The sequence below is a fragment of the Nicotiana sylvestris genome, chromosome 8 (genome assembly GCF_000393655.2).
Source record: "Nicotiana sylvestris chromosome 8, ASM39365v2, whole genome shotgun sequence".
Lineage (NCBI taxonomy): Eukaryota > Viridiplantae > Streptophyta > Magnoliopsida > Solanales > Solanaceae > Nicotiana > Nicotiana sylvestris.
Window position 1 is genome coordinate 140,857,931 of NC_091064.1, and position 22,836 is coordinate 140,880,766.

General features: G+C 41.7%; 1 protein-coding gene across 2 annotated transcripts; it reads right to left on the bottom strand.

Moving 5' to 3' along the window:
• Positions 1–753: 753 nt before the first annotated feature.
• LOC104236977 (acetylornithine deacetylase) lies at positions 754–22,489 on the bottom strand. Of its 2 annotated transcripts, none has more exons than XM_009791034.2 (10): positions 22,080–22,488; positions 20,959–21,203; positions 20,769–20,877; positions 3,482–3,620; positions 3,334–3,391; positions 3,242–3,259; positions 2,849–2,971; positions 2,536–2,689; positions 2,420–2,453; positions 754–1,207 (listed from the first exon to the last, which is right to left on the bottom strand). In XM_009791034.2, the coding sequence occupies exons 1-10, from the start codon at positions 22,401–22,403 to the stop codon at positions 1,092–1,094; spliced, it is 1,320 nt and encodes a 439-aa protein (XP_009789336.1). In that variant the 5' UTR covers positions 22,404–22,488; the 3' UTR covers positions 754–1,091. The 2 variants fall into 2 exon arrangements, with proteins under 2 accessions (XP_009789336.1, XP_070008966.1); XM_070152865.1 differs by lacking the exon at positions 754–1,207 and adding an exon at positions 1,214–2,337 and having other exon boundaries at positions 22,080–22,489.
• Between the last annotated feature and the right edge of the window lie 347 nt (positions 22,490–22,836).

Here is a 22,836-nt window from a genome sequence, read left to right on the forward strand (position 1 = left end):
AAATGGGTACGCTTGCAATTTTTTGCAAAACGGGCACAAATTAAAACGTGACCCAAAAAGCGGGTATATATGCAAATGCCCCTTCTACAACATGGATCAAGTTGGGCGGATTGGACTATAACCCATTGTTTAGCCCATCTTAACCCAAGTACACTTTGGGTTAGGTTGGGCAATGACCTATTTATTAACTTAACCCATCTTGACTCGCTCAAATTCAACCCAACCCGCCCATTTGCCACCCCTATCTTGCACCAATAATCACAGGGGATAATACTCAGCAGTCATTTTGGAACAAGGACTTGAGAAGATCCATGAACATCGGCAAAGACTACATTAGAGAATTAAACAACTCAAGCAGGATGCCGATAATTCAAGAAACTTGTGAAGAGTGCCCACCTATATTCAAACAGTTAGCCTGTTTGCATGGATTACGTAGCATACTATGGGCAGATATATGGTACTGTATAAATCTTGCGTGTCATAGAAGATTAACGTTTATGCAAGCCTAATCACTTTGTATACTGTAGGGTAGGAAATATAATTACCCCCATCATATTGTAATTCTAACCTTTGTCTATGAGAACGTAATTTCCCTCCATGCGTTAGTTTTTTAAACAAGTCTTTGCCTCCTTGCTTTGGTATCATTTCATAATTAACTTTTTGTCAAGCAGCATATATAGATCCCGTATTTGCTAGAGATCCTTTATGATGCAACCTATAATCAAGAAGAAACATTCTTCCGACTCATTCACATCAGTTTAAAGCCAGATTCATGGACATCCTATAATGTATAATAGGCTGTGATGTACTGTTTATCAATCAATTACATCATACCTAAAGCAATTCTCCAACCTCCATGGCTATAGTATGACGCTGATGCCACAAAAGTCAAACAAATGCTCAGGATTTACTTTTAAGAATCTAAAATTGAACTCAAATACAAGTTAAATTTCATCTCTAGTACTTAGAAAGATTAGTCAAGATTCAACATAGAACCAGCAGTACTATAGCACAAGTCATTGGTGAGAGCTACTTTTCATGTATTATATCAAACCTTATTCTTGTCAACCATTCTCTGAATTATGACGTAGTCAAACCTCATATCTATCTTCCAGCTGTGAGATGACACTTGCAAAGACGCGGTAACCTTGGCACATATCTGACAGTAGACAATATTCATTCTTTGCATGGTATGTAGCCATTAAGCCTGCATGTCATTCATTTCAAAAGGTTCAGATTAGAACAAAAGTTTATTAGACTCAATTAACAAGAACAACAATCAAACAGTACATTTAAGAAATGCAATTGTGTCCAGAGGCGGATCCAAAATTTTAAGTTTATGGGTTCCTATAACAATCTCAAGTTAATCTACATGATAACTGGACCAACGAACTGGGTTCCAAGCTAAATATTCTTATACTTTTAATGAATTTTTTAGTACAAATACAGGGTCTATGCAAAAGTTACTGGGTTCACGAGAACCCGTAACCTTTGCTCTAGATCCACCCACGATTGTGTCAAAGTAAGAAATTATGTTACAGATATCAATATAAACATATCCAAACTACTCTGGTAAAGAAATGATACATATTCCAATAGTCAAATGAAGCGTCTTAGCAATAGACTGCACAGAGCTCCATAAATGAATTGGAGCATGGGTTGGAAATGATGTGCAAAGTTCACATTCTTAAGCTAATGATAGATTGATTCTATGTGCTGACATCTGACAATACCTTGATTCTTTGTGATGCAGAATTGAGAATAGATAAAGCATTGGAGGGAAATTTTTGAATCTATATCCAGTCTATAAGAATATGGTAAGAAGTCACATCTTTCCGGTCAATAATATTATATACCAAGCATATATTTGGATAATCCATCAGGAACTAAATCTACATCTGAAGGGATATGGCAAAGGGTGGTGCAAATTTTAAAAAGCTATCAAGGTGGAACAAACAATTTTGGGAACTTCTCTCTTTTGAGGGAAGGGTAACTCTGATTAACAATCGTATGATGGATGCATTACCAGATTACATGATATTATTATATCTAATGACAAAAAAGGGTGAAGAGAAGGTCAGACCAGCCGAATGGGATTAGGAATATGTTAAAATGCACCCATCTCCTGCCTATTTAGGCATTCAGTTCAGTCAATTTCTGCACTCCTAGATTATAACCATAGAACATTTACTCCTCAAGCTTGTTAGCACCAACTAATACCCAATCGAAAGTGTGCTTCCGAACAGAAACTGATCGAAGGATTGGTCACCAAAGCTTGCGTTCAAATTGATGGTTGCAAGTAACATCTTCATTGTATATCTAGAAACCTACTCAGTCCTGATAGTAATGTCTTATTGGTTCAGAATATGTCTAACAACGGGAAAGAAGAATGATGAAACTATAAAAATGGAAATTGTACCGTAGCCAGAAGTTTGAACATCAAAACCTTCATCCTGCCACACAAACAATGAATAAGATACTGAAAATTCGAGTTTCTAGATGGCCAAATAAGTAAATCTGAAAGAAGTAATCCACCTGCAGATCTCTTATCAATGGCAAAGTACCAGTTATAGAATATGGTTTTACATGCCCAACTTCCTCTTCAGTAGCTTTGCATAGCACATGAAAGCCCCGAGAATTGAGATCACAAGCAACTCCAGACGAAGCTTCGTCAAAACTTATAGTGATTCTGGTGGATTAATGCGGAACATTAATTGCTAACGAACAATTAAAAGAAAGAAAAACTGATAAGATAAACTAAGGAAGTAATTACTTGAGCTCTAGCTTTTATGGACAACTCCAAGTAATCATATGATTTCCCATCTTGTCAAAGAAGCGTATAACATACCTGCCCCTTAAGTTCTCATCTGGCAGGACATACTTTGAAACAGGGCCTCGACAATCAAGTTTGTCAATGTTGGCATTTATATCATCAACATATTCTTGTAATTTCTTCATAGCATCTGATACACTGAATAAGGGTGTATTATTAAAAATCCTACTACTTTCGAAAGATTCGTCTGTTCATTTCTTTTTTCGAAATACAAGCTGAAAAGTTCTTAATTTTGCAGAAATTGAACAAAAAACTCATAGAAATGAGATATAACTAAAATTGCAGATAAAAACAAGTAAAAAGCAGGAAAAAAAGTGTAATAAGGTATGAGACCACTATGATATTTCTTAACAAGTTAATCTTCTTTATCAAGAACTGAAAAGGAATAATAGAGAGCAAAATACATACCTGTAAAATGGAGTCAATCTGCAAAGAAATAGATATGGTTAAATATCATCATCGATGAAAGATCTAAAGGAGGCCGTGACGAAGAAACTTACCTAACATCTCCAGAAACAGTGCACTCAGCAGGAATTTGGTTGATTCCTCCCCCAGGATCTGTAGAGCAAATAATTTAGCACATACAAGCAGCTGGAGAAAATATGCCCAACATTTTCAAGTTCATCCTACAAAGACTTGAGAACTTACAAAACCACTGAGTTGGTTTCATCGTCGATGGTGTAGCAAATTCATAAACTTGCTCTTTAGGATGGGCAGGGAAATCTCGATAGAAGCGGGACTGAATTTCTTTGAGTGCTTCCATTGCAAGCTCCAGAGGATTGATAGCCTAACCATTTGGCATAAAATTTCATACAAATTAGAAGGTATCTACATAGAAAAATGGTTTCAGTTTCACTGTATTCAAGAGCATAAAGTTGTATCGATTCAAGGAGGTTCGCAAGTAAAGTATATAGGCTAGAGAGAGAAAGGTAACTCGACATTCTCTCTAATTCAAACTCAACCGAAGCCTTTGTTTTTTATTCATCATTCAACTCAAGTGATTGGGTAATATTTAATTCATTAACGGTTCATTGCAGGTCACTAGTCTTATGACATCACGTGGAGCCAGTCCAAGTCAGAAATTTGGTACAAGCGGGTGGGCACAGGATAAATTCAATGAGCAGAATGAATGTTAGCCGAAAGGTGATCCTCTGGTTCTGCCATTTGGCTTTGGTAGGCCATGGCAATGTACTCAGGGAAGTTCAAGGAAACTAGCATATGTATGTTTCTGCTCCCAGAAGTTTAACAAATATGGGAGGTTTTTCAGTACTGTAGCATTACAAGGATCGAGAAGATCATTTCTCATACTTCCAGAAGTTACAAGTGATGGCAGATGGGACGAACTGGCCAACAAAATTAAAAATTCATGGATAAAGATGGCTCAATCTTGGCCCCAGGGCCAGGTGGCAAAGGGTGGTGGATTTGTGTCTTAGGTCACAGGTTCAAGCCCTCCACACCATGCAAAGCAAAGCCTGGTATTTAAGTGGAAAAGGGTAGAGGGGCGGGCCCATTATCCACCGAGTTTCGAAAGCTGCGGTTGGTCCAAAGGATCGGCCCCAGACGGATTTCTCGGTCATCAAAAAAAAAAAAAGATGGCTCAATCTTCAGGTTAAAAAGTATGACAATTCTGCTAAAAATCTCTTCAGGTGATCAAAGGGGTGCAATTCTCCCCCATCAGAGCCCATTTCCCTAACTAGCAGAGCACATGCGCTGATGCTGTAAAGAAGATCAGGTGGCTTTCTAAAGAGCCCAAGCTTAGTCATGTACAGGAGGAGGAGAACAGAATTAAAACCAGAGAAGCATTGATCCATTAGAGGACCTTCTGGAAAGATGCACTGTAGGCAGATTTGCCGGTGCGATAACAGAGGTACCAACATGTTCAGATGTGTCACGATCCGGATTTCCCACCCTCGGGAGTCGTGATGGCGCCTACTCGTAGAAGCTAGGCAAGTCATGAACTTAGAAATCATTAACTCCTTTATTTTAAAACTTCTTACCAATTATAATAATAAGGAAATAAACCGTTAAATAACAACGGAATATGAAATTTAGCGGAAGTCTTAAATAAATAGAAAACGAAAATGTCTCAAAGACCATCACGTGCCTCTAACCAGAACCTGGTGTCACAACATCCACGGACTACTAAGAGTACTAAATACAACCGTTTGAAAGAAATATAGCACTGTTTGTCTCGAATACATGAGATAACAGAATATGAAATAAGATAGAGGAGACGTCGGGCCTGTGAACGCCTGCAAGGCTACCTCGGTGTCTCGGTGGACTGAAGGCTGGCTCCCGAGCTACTGCTGCTGACCAAAGGCTACTCCGGTATCTGCACAGAGTGTAGTATCAGCACAACCGACCCCATGTGCTGGTAAGTGTCTAGCCTAACCCCGGCGAGGTAGTGACAAGGCTAGGACCAGACTCCAGATAAACCTGTGCAGTTATATAATATACAGGGAAACATAAACAGGTAATAACGGTTTAAAAGGGAGGGGGAAACATGCTTCTGGAAAACATACCAATTCTATCAGAAACTTAATAAAGTATGAAAGAACACTCAATGTCTACAATCAATACGATAACAATACTGTTGCGGCACGCAACCCGATCCCTTATCATTTAACCTTGTTGTGGCGTGCAACCCGATCCACGTATATAACTGTTGCGGCGTGCAACCCGATCCAATATAATATCTGTTGCGGCGTGCAACCCGATCCACGTATATAATTGTTGCTGCATGCAACCCGATCCATTATAATATTTGTTGCAGCGTGCAACCCGATCCACATATATAACTGTTGCGGCGTGCAACCCGATCCATTATATACAGTCAACAATAATCATAACTAATCGTCCCGGCAAGGGAGAAATAGCCATAACCAAACCTGTTCCAACATCTAACTATCTCCACTATAACTCAACTAGTTTCAACATCTAACACGAAGAATCATCAACTTAAGCGTCTGTAATATCAATTCAGAACACAATGCAAGGGAACCTCAACTCAACAATAGCCCGGCAAGGGGGCAACATAATGATCTCTTCTCTTTCTCACTTTTACTTCACAATTCACTGCACAACTCGAGCCAATGCTCTAAGGTTTCGATTATCACTTATACTTTCACAATTCGTTATACAATCGGAGCCAATGCTCCTCAATGTTCCTAGGTCACAATTATTTCCACAACTTTACACAATAAATAGAAATCTTCACCAAGGCATGAATAATACAACGAGATCATGAAAATCACAAGATAAGACTCACGATCATATTTAACACCAACATATAGATACTCGTCATCATGCCTATACGTTGTACTCGACAAGAAGCAAATAGCAAATAGGACCGAACTCCTAATCCCTCAAGCTAAGGTTAGACCAAACACTTACCTCGATGCCACGAACACAACTCAAGCTTCAATTATAGCTTTACCCCTCGATTCCTCCGCCAATTCGCTCGTATCTAGCCACAAGTTACTTAATTACATCAATAAACGCTAAATGAATCAATTTGAATGCATGAAAATGAGTTTTCCAAAGTTTTACCCAAAAAGTAAAAATCGGCCTCGGGCCCACGTGGTCAAAACCCGAGGCTCGAACCAAAACCCGATTACCCATTCCCCCACGAGCCCAAATATGTAATTTGTTTTGAAATCGGACCTCAAATCGAGGTCCAAATCCCCAATTTTTGAAAAACCATTTTCATTTTAAAGCAACATAACACCCAATTTCTCCCGTGAAAATCATTGATTTGAAGTTGAAATCATGTTAACAGATGTTAATGATTGAAGAAAACTAGTTAAAAACGACTTACAATTGATTTGGAGAAGAAAGGTTGTTTGAAAAATCGCCTCTTATGTTTTAGGGTTTTGAAAAGTGAAAAATAACTGGAAAGTCCGTTTAAATATACTCCTCTCAGGCCCTCTCCGCGGACCGCATAAAAAGGACTGCGGCCGCGAAGCTCCACCGCGGACCGCAAGAAATCAAGCGCGGTCGCGAATGCTTGGCCTTACTCACCGCGGACCGCACAATTCCCACCGCGGTCGCGGAGCCCCCACCGCGGCCGCGAAGCTTCCACCGCGGTCGCGGAGCCCCCACCGCGGCCGCGAAGCTTCCACCGCGGACCGCGAAGCCTGGCTTTAGAGACCTGCAACTTCTCTGAGTCTGCAATTTTTTTTCCTAAGTGTAAAAACATCCTGAAACTCACCCGAGCCCTCGGGGCTCCAAACCAAATGTCATACTAACTCAAAAACATCATATGGACTTACTCGTGTAATTAAATCATCAAAATAACCTCATGAACATCAAATTAAATCTCGAGATCGATGAAATTTTCTTTAAAGTTCTTTAAACATAAATTTTGCAATTTAAGTCCGAATCACGTCACATGACATCCGTTTTTCACCAAATTCCACAGAAATGTCTTAAATCATATATAAGACCTGTACCGGGCGCCGGAACCAAAATACGAGCCCGATACCATCATGTTCTAATCAAATTTCATTTCAAATTTCTTTAAACAGTTTCAGAAAACTGATTCCGGGCATACGCCCAAGTCCCATATTTTCCCACGGACCCTCCGGAACCGTCAAATCACGGGTTCGAGTCAGTTTACCCAAAACATTGACCGAAGTAAAATTAGCTCATTTTATAATCAAAACTTATCATTTTTCACAGATTATCGTATTTAGGCTTTCTGGCTATGCACCCGAACTGCGCACGCAAATCGAGGTGACTATAAATGAGGTTTTCAAGGCCTCGAAACATGGAAGTTTCGTTTTAAAACAAGTGATGACCAAAAAGGTCATCACATTCTCCACCTCTAAAACAACCGTTCGTCCTCGAACGGACAGAAGAAGGAAGTACCTGAGTCGGGGAAAAGATGGGGATAACGGCTCCGCATATTGGACTCGGACTCCCTGGTCGTTGCCTTAGGAGGCTGACCTCTCCACTGAACACGAACAGAAGGAAAACTCTTCGACCTCAACTGACGAACCTACCGATCTAGAATAGCTACCGGCTCCTCCTCATAAGACAAGTCCTTGTCCAACTGGACAGTGCTGAAATCTAACACGTGTGATGGATCGCTGTGATATTTCTGAAGCATGGACACATGAAACACTGGATGCACGACTGATAAGCTCGACGGCAATGCAAGTCTATAGGCCACCTCTCCCACTCGATCAAGAATTTCAAACGGCTAAGCTTGCCCTTCTTCCCAAATCTCATCACACCCTTTATAGGCGACACTCGAAGCAACACCCGCTCACCAACCATAAAAGCCACATCTCGAACCTTGCGGTCTGCATAACTCTTTTGCCTGGACTGAGCTGTACAAAGCCTATCCTGAATAATCCTGACCTTGTCCAAGGCCTCCTGAACCAGATCCGTACCCAATAACCGAGCCTCCCCCGGTTCAAACCATCCAACTGGAGATCGACACCGCCTACCATATAAAGCCTCATAAGGAGCTATCTGGATACTCGACTGGTAGCTGTTGTTGTAGGCAAACTCTGCTAAAGGCAAGAACTGATCCCACGAACCTCCAAAATCGATGACACAAGCTCGGAGCATATCCTCCAAAATCTGAATAGTCCGCTCGGACTGCCCGTCCGTCTGAGGATGAAATGTTGTACTCAACTCAACCTGGGTGCCCAACTCTCGCTGAACTGCTCTCCAAAAATGCGAGGTAAACTGCGTACCTCGGTCCGAAATGATAGATACAGGCACACCATGAAGACGAACAATCTCCCGGATATAGATCTCAGCTAACCTCTCGGATGAATAGGAGACTGCCACAGGAATGAAATGCGCTGACTTGGTCAGCCTATCAACAATGACCCATACTGCGTCGAACTTCCTCCGAGTCTGCAGGAGTCCAACAACGAAATCCATAGTGATCTGCTCCCACTTCCACTCAGGAAGCTCAATCCTCTGAAATAAACTACCAGGTCTCTGATGCTCGTACTTAACCTGCTAACAATTCAAACACCGAGCTACATATGCAACGATATCCTTCTTCATTCTCCGCCACCAATAATGCTGCCGCAAATCCTGATACATCTTCGCGACGCCCGGATGAATAGAGTACCGGGAGCTATGGGCCTCCTCTAAAATCAACTCTCGTAGCCCATCCACATTTGGCATACACACTCAACCCTGCAATCTCAAAACTCCATCATCATCTAGGGTAACCTGCTTGGCACCCCTGCGCTGCACCGTCTCTAAGGACGCACAAATGGGGATCATCATACTGCCAATCACGGATACATTCCAATAAAGAAGAACGAGCGATCGTGCAAGCTAATACCCGACTAGGCTCAGAAATATCCAACCTCACGAACCGATTGGCCAAGGCCTAAACATCCAAAGCAAGCGGCCTCTCACCGACCAGAATGTAAGCAAGACTGCCCATACTGCTGACTTCCTACTCAAGGCATCGGCCACCACATTGGCCTTTCCCGGGTGATATAAGATAGTGATATCATAATCCTTCAACAACTCCAACCACCTCCTCTGCCTCAAATTCAGCTCCTTTTGCTTGAACAAATACTGAAGACTCTTGTGATCCGTGTACACCTCACATGCCACGCCATACAGATAATGCCTCCAAATCTTCAATGCGTGAACTATGGTTGCCAACTCTAAATCATGAACTGGATAACTCTTCTCATGAATCTTCAACTGCCGCGAAGCATAGGCAATGACCTTGTCATCCTGCATCAACACTGCACCAAGCCCAACACGAGAAACATCACAATAAACTGTATAAGGCCCTGAACCTGTGGGCAAAACCAACACCGGTGCCGTAGTTAGAGCTGTCTTGAGCTTCTGAAAGCTCGCCTCACACTCGTCCGACCATCTGAACTGGGCACCCTTCTGGGTCACCCTAGTCATCGGGGCTGCGATAGATGAAAATCCCTCCACAAACCGGCGATAGTAACCTGCCAATCCCAAGAAACTCTGAATCTCTGTAGCTGACGCTGGTTTAGGCCAGTTCTTGACTGCCTCAATCTTCTTCGAATCTACCTGAATACCTTCTGCTGATACAACATGACCCAGGAATGCAACTGAACTCAACCAGAACTCACACTTCGAGAATTTAGCATATAACTGACTATTCCTCAAGGTCTGAAGAACCACTCTAAGATGTTGCTCGTGCTCCTCCCGGTTGCGGGAATATATCAAAATATCATCAATAAAGACTATCACGAACGAATCCAAATAAGGTCTGAACACCCGGTTCATCAAATCCATAAAAGCTACTGGGGCATTTGTCAACCCGAACGGCATAACCAAGAACTCATAATGCCTGTACCGAGTGCGGAAAACTATCTTAGGGACATCGGATGCCCTAATCCTCAACTGATGGTAGCCAGATCTCAAATCAATCTTTGAAAACACCTTGGCACCCTGAAACTGATCAAACAAATCATCAATCCTCGGCAATGGATACTTATTCTTGATTGTAACCTTGTTCAGCTGTCGGTAATCAATACACATTCTCATCAATCGGTCCTTCTTCTTAACAAACAACATCGGTGCACCCCAAGGCGAAACACTGGGCCTAATGAATCCCTTCTCAAGCAAGTCTTGCAACTGCTCCTTCAACTCTTTCAACTCAGGCGGGGCCATACGGTACGGCGGGATAGAAATGGGTTGAGTGCCCGGAGCCAAATCAATGCAAAAATCAATATCCCTGTCGGGTGGCATACCCGGCAAGTCTGAAAGGAATACCTCAGAAAACTCACGAACGGGCACAGAATTAATAGAGGGAACCTCAGCACTAGAATCACGAACATATGCCAAATAGGCCATGCGCCGAGCCTTCACGTAAGAGATAACACTACGGGTAGAATGACCAGGAGTCCCTCTCCACTCTAAACGAGGCATACCCGGTAAAGCTAAGGTCACAGTCTTGGCGTGACAGTCCAAGATAGCGTGGTAAGGTGATAGCCGGTCCATCCCCAATATGACATCGAAATCGACCATGTCTAAAAGCAACAAATCTGCACGAGTCTCAAGACCCCCAATCACCACAATACAAGAACGATAGACTCGATCAACTACAATAGAATCACCCACCGGTGTAGACACATAGATGGGAACACTCAATGAATCACTAGGCATAATCAGATACGGTGCAAAATAAGATGACACATACGAGTGGGTGGACCCTGGATCAAATAACACTGAAGCATCTCTATCACAAACCAGAACCGTACCTATAATAACTGCATCTGAAGCCTCAGCCTCGGGCTTGGCTGAAAGAGCATAACATCGGGGCTGGGCCCCACCACCCTAGGCTCCATCTCTGGGACGGCCTACAGCTGGCTGGCCTCCACCTCTAGCGGCCTGAGCTCCTCCTCTAAATCCTCTACCTACCTCTAGCACCTCTACACCCACCCCTAGCTGGCTGGGCGGTCTGTGGAACACCTAGTGCCTGGACCATAGCACGGGAACCCTGCTGCTGCGACTGAGTACCCACTGATATACTCCTCTCAGGCCCTCTCCGCAGACAGCATAAAAAGGACTGCGGCCGCGGAGCTCCACCACGGACCGCAAGAAATCGAGCGCGGCCACGAAGGCTTGGCCTTGCTCACCACGGACCGCACAATTCCCACCGCGGTCGCGAAGCCCCCACCGCGGTCGCGAAGCTTCCACCACGGACCACGAAGCCTGGCTTTAGAGACCTGCTACTTCTCTGAATCTGCAACTTTTTTTCCTAAGTGTAAAAACATCCCGAAACTCACCTGAGCCCTCGGAGCTCCAAATCAAATGTCATACTAACTCAAAAACATCATATGGACTTAATTGTGTAATCAAATCATCAAAATAACCTCATGAACATCAAATTAAATCTCGAGATCGATGAAATTTTCTTTAAAGTTCTTTAAACATAAATTTTGCAATTTAAGTCCGAATCACGTCACATTACATCCGTTTTTCACCAAATTCCACAGAAATGTCTTAAATCATATATAAGACCTGTACCGGGCGCCGAAACCAAAATACGGGCCCGATACCATCATGTTCTAATCAAATTTCATTTCAAATTTCTTTAAACAGTTTCAGAAAACAATTTTCTTTGAAAATTCATTTCTCGGGCTCGAGACCTCGGAATTCGATTCCGGGCATACGCCCAAGTCCTATATTTTCCTACGGACCCTCCAGGACCGTCAAATCACGGGTCCGGGTCCGTTTACCCAAAACGTTGACCGAAGTCAAATTAGCTCATTTTATAATCAAAACTTATCATTTTTCACAGATTATCATATTTAAGCTTTCCGGCTATGCGCCCGGACTACGCACGCAAATCAAGGTGACTCTAAATGAAGTTTTTAAGGCCTCGAAACACGGAAGTTTCGTTTTAAAACAAGTGATGACCTTTTGGGTGATCACAAGATGTGAGAAGATGAATTCATAAGAAAAGGCACTCTCCAACAGGCATTCAAGTTTATGAATAGTGAGCAGCCCGGTGCACTAAGCTCCCGCTATGCGCGGGGTCCGGAGAAGGGCTGGACCACAAGGGTCTATTGTACGCAGCCTTACCCTGCATTTCTGCAAGCGGCTGTTTCCACGGCTTGAACCCGTGACCTCCTAATCACATGGCAGCAACTTTACCAGTTACGCCAATTTTTATGAATAGTGGCTTTCAATTTTTATTTGAATTTTATTCCAAAAGAAGCCTAGCACTTTATGATGGGGGAGTGGAAATGGAAAAACAACTCGTTCGAAACTCAAGTGGTAGACTCCGACATCAAGGTGTGCTCTAGCAGAAGTTGAAACCTGAATGGGTGTTGAATAGATACAAGGTCTTCCACTCCATCTATGATCAAAAGTATCATGAAGGCAACTACAGATAAAAGTATCCTCACATGAATGGGTGCAGAGAATGGCGACAAAGACTAGAGGAAATATTGCTTAGAAACCACCTCTAATAGGCCCGAGGACCCCACAAATAAAATACCGAGACAAATAGAGGTTGAAATAGAAAATTTCATATACAAGGTCCCAATATGGACTGAATTACGTGCAAAACCAAAACCTACTGGATTCTCACCGATAACAATTGCAGACAAACGGATGCTTTGGTTGGACCTTAGGTTAGATTGATGGGATTAGTCACGTGGCAAGTCTCGAGTGTAATTGGAATTTCAAATGGAGCCATTCTGATTTAGTGAGCATACGTTGGAAACATACAAGTGAAACACTAGTTACAACTCATAATGAATTGGACCCAATTTGTCTTGAGACAAGCAGATGAAAAACTTGGGCCACGCTGTGGATATCTCTATTTCGAACAGCAAGCACAGAGAATGGGCTCTCAATGATAATTCAAGAACCCAATTGGACTCACTTCAGCCGGAAATAGAGGCCATTATTTACACAAAAAGATCAGGGGAAGCTTTTGTAACTCCACTGTCAGAATCTCCGGTGCAGGTGTCAGAACCTTCTTCCAGTTCCTTTCTCATCATATCAGAGAAGGTGACAACATCAATTAGTTCAATACCATCACAAATAGACGATGATGCTATGACTATTATTTATTGTGCAGATGTACAAGAAATAAGTCATAGGAGGAACGAAACATTACAAATTGTTGAGGCAGAGCTTCCAAACATAGCATGGCAAGAGGAGGAAGCTGCTCTTTGGAGAATCAAACGGAAAGGCAGAATTAGATGCTTTCAAAAGAACATGATAAAGCTGAGCAGATAATATAGGACCAGAATTCCAGGGGGGTGACACTGAAGTTTTCTCTGTACATGAAACTTGATAGAAGAAGACAAGATAAAAGAAGAGATTACTGCCTATGCACTCCCAGCAATTCCGAGTTAAAAGGTGAGTATGAACTCAAGAGACTACTATTGGGTGTTTTTAAAAGCGAAAAGTGCAAAAAACGACAAGGTCCATGGGGCTTGATGAGAAAAGAGAGATGGGTTTATCTAGTATTATCTTAGGAGACCTAGCTTAATCAAATAAAACTTCAGAATCTGGAAAGTAGCCATACAACACATCGACAGCTGGGACTTACTTCCAAGAGCATCTTATAGTGCTTAGTTAGCAAACTTAACTAAATGGATTAACACCAAGGAGAGCTTCTATGAATTAATTTACAAGTCGCTCCATATCTAAGCAAAAAGCATAAAACAGTTCTTAATGCGGTGTTTTTGGCAGCCAGATAAATTCTTATCAAAGCCTCAAGGATTCACGAGTATTGACTTGGATGAATAGCTGCTCTAGAGTGGACATTTCCATTTGCTAACTAATATCCAACAATGTCAAAGACCTGCCTAACTAAAGCGGCTCTAACAAATATCCAACAATCTCCTTGTGGATTTAATATCACACGAACCATTAAACCGAATAGGAATCCGTCTGCCACAGTAGAGAGAATGACTTGACCTAACCAAATAACATAAATGCCATAGAGGGCGGCCTAAGAAGTATTGGGGAGAGGTGATCAGGCAAGATATGGCGAGACTTCAGATTTCCGAGGACATGACACTTGATAGGAAGATGTGGAGGTCGAGTATTAGGGTTGTAGGTTAGGAGGTAGTTGATTCTTGCCTTACTTCGTACCTTTGTGAGACTAGTCTGGTATGATTTTTGTCTAAGACAGTGTTATAAATAGTGCTCGCCTCAGCGCTAATAGCTTGAGGCGAGGCGAGGCGAGCAGCCTGCGCTATTTTGCCTCTGTTGCATTGCGATTATAAAAGGCGAGCGCCTCTGCTTGGTTGGACCTTAGGTTAGATTGATGGGATTAGTCACGTGGCAAGTCTCGAGTGTAATTGGAATTTCAAATGGAGCCATTCTGATTTAGTGAGCATACGTTGGAAACATACAAGTGAAACACTAGTTACAACTCATAATGAATTGGACCCAATTTGTCTTGAGACAAGCAGATGAAAAACTTGGGCCACGCTGTGGATATCTCTATTTCGAACAGCAAGCACAGAGAATGGGCTCTCAATGATAATTCAAGAACCCAATTGGACTCACTTCAGCCGGAAATAGAGGCCATTATTTACACAAAAAGATCAGGTGAAGCTTTTGTAACTCCACTATCAGAATCTTCGGTGCAGGTGTCAGAACCTTCTTCCAGTTCCTTTCTCATCATAACAGAGAAGGTGACAACATCAATTAGTTCAATACCATCACAAATAGACGATGATGCTATGACTATTATTTATTGTGCAGATGTACAAGAAATAAGTCATAGGAGGAACGAAGCATTACAAATTGTTGAGGCGGAGCTTCCAAACATAGCATGGCAAGAGGAGGAAGCTGCTCTTTGGAGAATCAAACGGAAAGGCAGAACTAGATGCTTTCAAAAGAACATGATAAAGCTGAGCAGATAATATAGGACCAGAATTCCAGGGGGGTGACACTGAAGTTTTCTCTGTACATGAAACTTGATAGAAGAAGACAAGATAAAAGAAGAGATTGCTGCCTATGCACTCCCAGCAATTCCGAGTTAAAAGGTGAGTATGAACTCAAGAGACTACTATTGGGTGTTTTTAAAAGCGAAAAGTGCAAAAAACGACAAGGTCCATGGGGCTTGATGAGAAAAGAGAGATGGGTTTATCTAGTATTATCTTAGGAGACCTAGCTTAATCAAATAAAACTTCAGAATCTGGAAAGTAGCCATACAACACATCGACAGCTGGGACTTACTTCCAAGAGCATCTTATAGTGCTTAGTTAGCAAACTTAACTAAATGGATTAACACCAAGGAGAGCTTCTATGAATTAATTTACAAGCCGCTCCATATCTAAGCAAAAAGCATAAAACAGCTCTTAATGCGGTGTTTTTGGCAGCCAGATAAATTCTTATCAAAACCTCAAGGATTCACGAGTATTGACTTGGATGAATAGCTGCTCTAGAGTGGACATTTCCATTTGCTAACTAATATCCAACAATGTCAAAGACCTGCCTAACTAAAGCGGCTCTAACAAATATCCAACAATCTCCTTGTGGAATTAATATCACACGAACCATTAAACCGAATGGGAGTCCGTCTGCCACAGTAGAGAGAATGACTTGACCTTACCAAATAACATAAATGCCATAGAGGGTGGCCTAAGAAGTATTGGGGAGAGGTGATCAGGCAAGATATGGCGAGACTTCAGATTTCCGAGGACATGACACTTGATAGGAAGATGTGGAGGTCGAGTATTAGGGTTGTAGGTTAGGAGGTAGTTGATTCTTGCCTTACTTCGTACCTTTGTGAGACTAGTCTGGTATGATTTTTGTCTAAGACAGTGTTATAAATAGCGCTCGCCTCAGCGCTAATAGCTTGAGGCGAGGCGAGGCGAGCAGCCTGCGCTATTTTGCCTCTGTTGCGTTGCGATTATAAAAGGCGAGCGCCTCTGCTTGTGTGGCAAGAGGCGATGTGTAGCGAGAGGCGAGCTGTGGCGTCGCTTTTTGAAAAAAAGTACAAAAAAGGCGCAGATTAGGGCTTAAAACATTAGCGCTTGCAGTGATTTCACGTTTCTTTCTTCTTTAACCTTCAAACAACAGAGCACCCAAGTCCACCCAGCTCAGGTAAGCTTCTCTTCTTCTTTCTCCTCTCTTTCTTTCTTTCTTCTTTTTCCTTCTTCTTCTCTTCTTCTTTCTATTTTTTTGCTCTGTTTTTTGCCGAGCAACAGTGCAGAATAGAGAGTCTGTCTGTTGCTCTATATCTTTTTGTTTTTCTTTTCTTCTGATCTTCTCTTCATCTTTCTAATTTTTTGCTCTGTTTGTTGTCGAGCAACAGTGCAGCAAAAAAAGGACAGTCTTTTTATTCTCTGTTTTTTTCGTTCTTCTTCTGGTCTTCTCTTCTTTTTTTGTTGCTCTGTTTTTTATTGAGCAGCAGTACTGCATGCTGTTTTTGTAGAGGCAGAGGCAAAGGCAGAGAATCAAACCTGAAATTTCCTCCTTTTTCAGTTATAGAGTAGAATTAATTGCATATTGTGAATTGATATATTTATTAATATATCATTGTTATTGAGTTTTTAGTTATATATATAATATTTTATTTTTTTGTATAAATTGTCGCTTCACATCAAAAAGGCGAGCGCTTCACTGCGCGCCTCTCGCCTCAGTGAAGCGGGCCCTCGTCGCTATTTGTCGCCGCACGCTATCCAAAATACTGGTCTAAGATAGCTAGTGGCAATGTTGTGTCTTACTATTTCGCTTTTCAGTGCAAGACCTATTTACTAGCTATCACTTTTGCTTTGCATTTTTCTTCTGGATTTCATGTTACTATTTTTCCTATGATTTCTCTAGTGATACTAATATTGTCTCCTTTTGTCTTTTTGTTTTCTTGAGCCGAGGGTCTTTCAGAAACAGTCTCTCTGCTCCTTCGGGGTAGGGGTAAGGTTGCGTACACACTACCCTCCCCAGACCCCACTAATAGGATTTTACTGGGTTGTTGTTGTTGTTGTTGTTGCGATAAAAGATGAAAACCTAAGTTGTAAGTAAGTGTTTACTGGTAAAAGATGGGCTACAATCATCAGAGGTCATGTAATAGCTCAAGAGGCATTAATAGGACAAACAACATAATACTTACAACCATCAGGTCTCTCAAACCTAGTTGCATACTCAACCTAAGATACTACATTTTAGGATTTTATGGATATTCAAATATACTCCTTCTATGCACGGATTGTAAGGTTATCCCGAGTGAGAACCTTGCGAACTAGCATAGGCTCTTTGTGATCGACTTAAAGATCATGAGGAAGAAGAGGAAGAGGGTTGTGCGGGATCGACCGAAGATCAGGTGGGGAGTCTTGACTAAGGACAATGTTCGAGAGTTGGGAGAGAAGTTGCTGGCTATAGGGGCCTGGAGGAGTAGTGGGGACGCAAGTAGTATGTGGAATATGATGTCGAACTGCATTAGGAAAGCATCAAGAGAGGTGTTAGAGGTTTCGAAGGGTTACTCTAGAGGCAACAGAGGGGACTGTTAATGGAATGAAGAGGTCCAAGGAAAAGTGGAAGTCAAGAAAGCGACGTATTTGAAGTTAGTGGAGAGGATAGACGAGGAGGAGAAGAGGATGAACAGAGAGTGGTACAAGAAGGTTAAGAAGGAGGCGATGTTGGCAGTCACAGAGGCTAAGTCTGTTGCGTTTGGTCGTTTGTAAGAGAGACAAAAGTCCGTGACTTGGACCAAGTGAGGTGCATCAAAGACGGGGAAGGCAGAGTTCTAATGGAGGAGGCACCGAATAAACGAATGTGGCAGACATCCATAAACTCTTGAATGAAGAGGGGGACAAGAACATTGTGTTGGGTGATTTGGAGCACTCTAACAGACGTCGAGATTTTGGGTATTATAGGAGCATAAAAATTGAGGAGGTCGAGGGGACTATGCGTAAGATGAGCAGGGGCAGAGGGACAAGTCCAGATGAAATTTCGATGGAATTTCGAAAGTACATGGGTAGGGCAAGCTTGGAGTGGCTCGATGGGTCGTTTAACGCTATTTTTAGGACGAAGAAGATGCCTGAAGAATGGAGGTGGAGTATAATGATTCCGTTGTACAAGAACAAAGATGATATCCAAAGTTGCAACAACTATAGAGGCATCAAGTTGCTTATTCACACTATACAAGTTTGGGAGCGGGTGGTGGAAGTGAGGGTAAGGATGAGTGTCTATTTTCGAGAACCAGCTCGGTTTCATGTTGGGTTGTTCGACTACGGAAGTCATCCACCTTGTCAGAAAGTTGGTGGAGAAGTATAGGGAATGGAAGAAAGATTTGTATATGGTGTTTATTAACCTAGAGAAAGCTATACAATAAAGTCTCAAGGGGGGGTTCTATGGAGGTGCTTAGAAGCTAGGGGTGTCCCTGTAGCGTACATTAGAGTGATTAAGGACATGTATGATGGAGCTAAGACTCGGGTGAGGACATCGGAGGAGACTCTGATCATTTTTTGGTTATGATGGGGTTATACCAGAGATCTACGCTTAGCTTGTTTTTATTTGCCTTGGCGATGGACGCACTGACACGCCACATTCAAGGGGAAGTTCTAGGGTGTATGACATTGTACTGACTGACGAGAAGAGGTGGTGTTAACAAGAACTTGGAGGTTTAAAGACAAACCCTAAAGTCTAAAGGTTTCAAGTTGAGCAGACTAATAGCTTGGTTGGTCAAACTTCTAAAATCAGCTTATTTTGAGAAGTGCTTTTCTCAAAGTACTTTTCAAAAAAAAGTGCTTTTGGTGAGAAGCAGTTTGTGTTTGGCTAATTGATTTGAAAAGTACTTTTGAGTAGTAATTAGTGTTTGGCCAAGCTTTTGAAAACTGCTTCTAAGTGTATTTTTCTCAAAAGTGCTTTTGGAAGGAAGCTACTTTTTTCTGCTTCTCAAAAACTGCTTCTGCTTCTCTTCAAAAGTATTTTTTTCCATCTAAAAGCTTGCCAAACACCTCAAATTTTGGCCAAAAGTGCTTTTAGCAACAAAAAAAAACACTTTTGGACCCAAAAAAAGCTTGGTCAAACAGGCTATAAGACAGAATATTTGGAGTGCAAGTTCAGCGATGTGATAGAAAAAGCAGACATGGACATAAGGCTTGATTCACAAGTCATCTCTAAGAGAGAAAGTTTCAAGTATCTTAAGTCTGTGATTCAAGGAAATGTGGAGATTGACGAAGATGTCACACATCGCATCGGAGCGAGGTGGATGAAATAGAGGCTAGCATCCGGCGTCTTGTATGATAAGGATGTGCCGCTGAAACTCAAAGGTAAGTTTTACAAAGTGGTGGTTAGACAGACTATGTGGTATGGGGGCAGAGTGCTGCCCAGTCAAGAATTCTCATATCCAAAAGATGAAAGTAGCATAAATGAGGATGTTGAGATGAATGTGTTGGCATACCAGGTTGGACAAGATTAGGAACGAAGATATTCTAGAAGGTGGGAGTGGCCCCGTGGAGGACAAGATGCGAGAAGCGAGACTGATATGGTTCGGGCATGTGAAGAGGAGAAGCCGAGATGCCCCTGTGAGGAGGTGCGAGCGAGTGGCTTTGATGGGTAGGAGTAGAGGTAAAGGGAGATCTAAGCAGTATTGAGGAAAGGTGATCCGGCAGGACATGGTGCAGCTTCAGTTTACCGAGGACATGGCACTTGATAGAAGGGTATGGAGGTCAACAATTAGGGTAGAAGGTTAATAGGTAGTCGAACGTATTTTTGTTCCATACCGATGGTTTTAGGGTTAGTCTAGTAGTTTTTCTTGTCCTAGATTGCTAGTAGTTCACGTTGTTTTCCTATTATCTTTCGCCTCGGTTTTTTAGTATTCTATTGTTGTTAGAGCTTGTTGCTACTATTGCCTTTTGTTTTTATTATCTTGGCCCTCTTAGTCTCTCTACCTTCTCAGAGTAGGGGTAAGATGTAGCGTACAGTGGGACTCCACTAGGTTGTTGTTGTTGTATGAATATTCAAATATATGTATAAAAAATATCTCAATCTACATGAGGAACTCGCAAATTATGCACCAGATCTCAAGCTTAAGTTTTTTGGGTCAAAAAACTCTTGCTTTTTCTCTTGGCGTAAAAAAAACATTGAATCTTCTGTCAATGTTCTTTTATAATTCCTCTAATTATTATTAGGATTAACAAAAGGAAGTTTAACATGCACTTCAAAGTGGCGGATTACCATTCATAACAGTGGAGATAAAAGGAGCTGATGAAAGTGATACCGGCATATGCAATGATGTTTCTATTGCTTTTCAACGGCAATTTGGCAAAAAAAGAGAATGCCAGGATCTGTCACACAGATAAAAATCCAACACAACAGTAAAATCTTGTGCAAACTAATTCCTCTATGGATCATTACTTTTTCTTCTCAAATTTCATTGTCTATTATACAACAGCAGAATCTCTCGTCAAAACAACAAGATGGACATTATGTTTAAATTTAAGTTCAAAAGAAGCTTAGATGTCAAACGGTTGAGAAAAAAGAGTACCTTGTGGGCAAGACCACTGTGAAAAAGCTTTCCGGTTACATGCAGTTTCCAAGGTATACTGCCACCAGTACCAATGCACGGCTGTTTATCTGCTGTATCGATCCAGAATCTATGTAGAGGAAGAAATATTACAAATAAATTCACTATTTCTCTGCAATGAATCTTGATACCTTAGCAAACAGTTACTTACAGAGGGCCTTGCTTTAACTTGTCAAGCAATCCACCCTTCACTAATGCATCCACACCAACCCCAGGGATAGATGAGTTCTCTTCACTGGCTATGAAAACAGCAACTACCGTGGATTTCAACTGTTGTTTTGTCTCTCCAAGCCGCCTCATAAGCTCCGCAACAAGAGCCACATGACCCAAACAATCAGTAGTTCCACGTCCCCGAAGTTTATCACCATCAATGCTCAATGAAAAAGGATCAAAATCCTGCATACAAAATTGTTTTACCATTATATGTGAGACCGTTGTCATTGCCGACTTATAAGGGAGCATAATTTACAACAAATTGTTAATTTGTGGAAGTAACACAGTAGTCAAAAAGCAAGAAAAGGTACAACATTCAAATTTAAACTATCACAGTGAATACAGACCCATTAGTCATAATAATTGAGCAGGAGGAGTGTTCCATGTGCTCCTCCAACTGAAATAATGAGCAGTACAATCTAACAGCATATTATATTACTTGAATGAAATAAGCTACCAGCTATGGGGCTCAATCAGCATCAATCCTTTTCCTTCTCTTGACCACAAGCATAATTCCCCCGCCCGCACCCTCAACTCCCCAAAGAAAATCTTAAGAAATAAATGGCAACTTAATTATTCAGCACAGATGCATTCAATATGGACACCTGGTGGTTTTTTAAAATAAACACCTCGTGTTGAAATTATTACTGGAGAAAACAGCATAATATATCTGTACATTTTCCTGGATGACGTTACATTCCTAATACAACCTAAATTCCAAAATTCATTACACTTTTATACTAATAACATTATTAATTTGTACAACATTCAAAAATATAAATTAACTAAGCTAGTTAAATTTTAAACTGTGTTGTTAAGTTTTCTCTGTCAATCTGCTCTTCAATCATAATATTAATATTTTCTTCCACTACCATAAATATAATAAATACTTGATATAAGCCAATTTAAAATCTTTATACGCACTATTAGGTATCAAGCACAACTTAACACCAGAAGAAGAAAATACAGCATCAAAAGCAATCAAACAGAAGAAAAAGCAACCAACTTTACATCCAAAATAATGAAAGCAAGGGCTAGCAATATTAGACATTAACATACCCAATCACAAGGGTTAGCAGTGACAACATCCATATGCATACCAACAAAAGACAAGATATTTCCAGGCTGAGTACCCGGGTACTCCACAATAAGATTACCCCTTTTAGGCTTATAAGTAACATGATTGATGACAAGTGGGCCGCCGCCGGTGGTGGTGCTATAAGGAAGAAGGGTATCAAGAACGTGATTCACAATCCTGTCTTCCTCCGGGATTAGCTCCGGTGGGTTGTTCTGTACATATTTGGACTCACCAATTAATTTCCTCAAAAGGCTAATGAATGACTCTTTGTTCAGATCACCCAAAATCTGCTTTACAGTAGCCATGGTAGCTGTATCGTTGCGGTAAGTTGATGCCTTGTTTTTGGAACGGAGCAAACCTAGGAAGGATTTTTGAGGAGTTTACAGTAGCCATTAGTTGTATGGATTTGAATGTTAGCCGATAAAGAACTCACACATGCAAAAGATGAAAGTAGCAAATATGAGGATGTTGAGGTGGATGTGCGGGCATACAGGGATGGATAAGATTAGGAATGAAGATATTCCAGAGAAGGTGGGTGTGGCCCCCATGGAGGACAAGATGCGGGAAGTAAGACTCAGATGGTTCGGGCACATTCAGAGGAGGAGCACTGATGCACCGGTGAGGAGGTGTGAGCGACTGGCTGTAGTGGGCATGCGGAGAGGTAGAGGAAGACCTAAGAAGTATTGGGGAGAGGTGATCAGACAGGACATGGCGCGACTTAGGATTACTGAGGACATG

Bases quoted from the DNA above. Each gene is read 5' to 3' on its own strand.
- LOC104236977 (XM_009791034.2), bottom strand. From the start codon at position 22,403: ATGGCTACTGTAAAGCAGATTTTGGGTGATCTGAACAAAGAGTCATTC. The intron at 20,878-20,958 runs GTAAGTAACTGT...TCCTCTACATAG, and splicing joins AAGTTAAAGCAAGGCCCTCT to ATTCTGGATCGATACAGCAG. The intron at 3,392-3,481 runs GTAAGTTCTCAA...TTTGCTCTACAG, and splicing joins GAAACCAACTCAGTGGTTTT to ATCCTGGGGGAGGAATCAAC.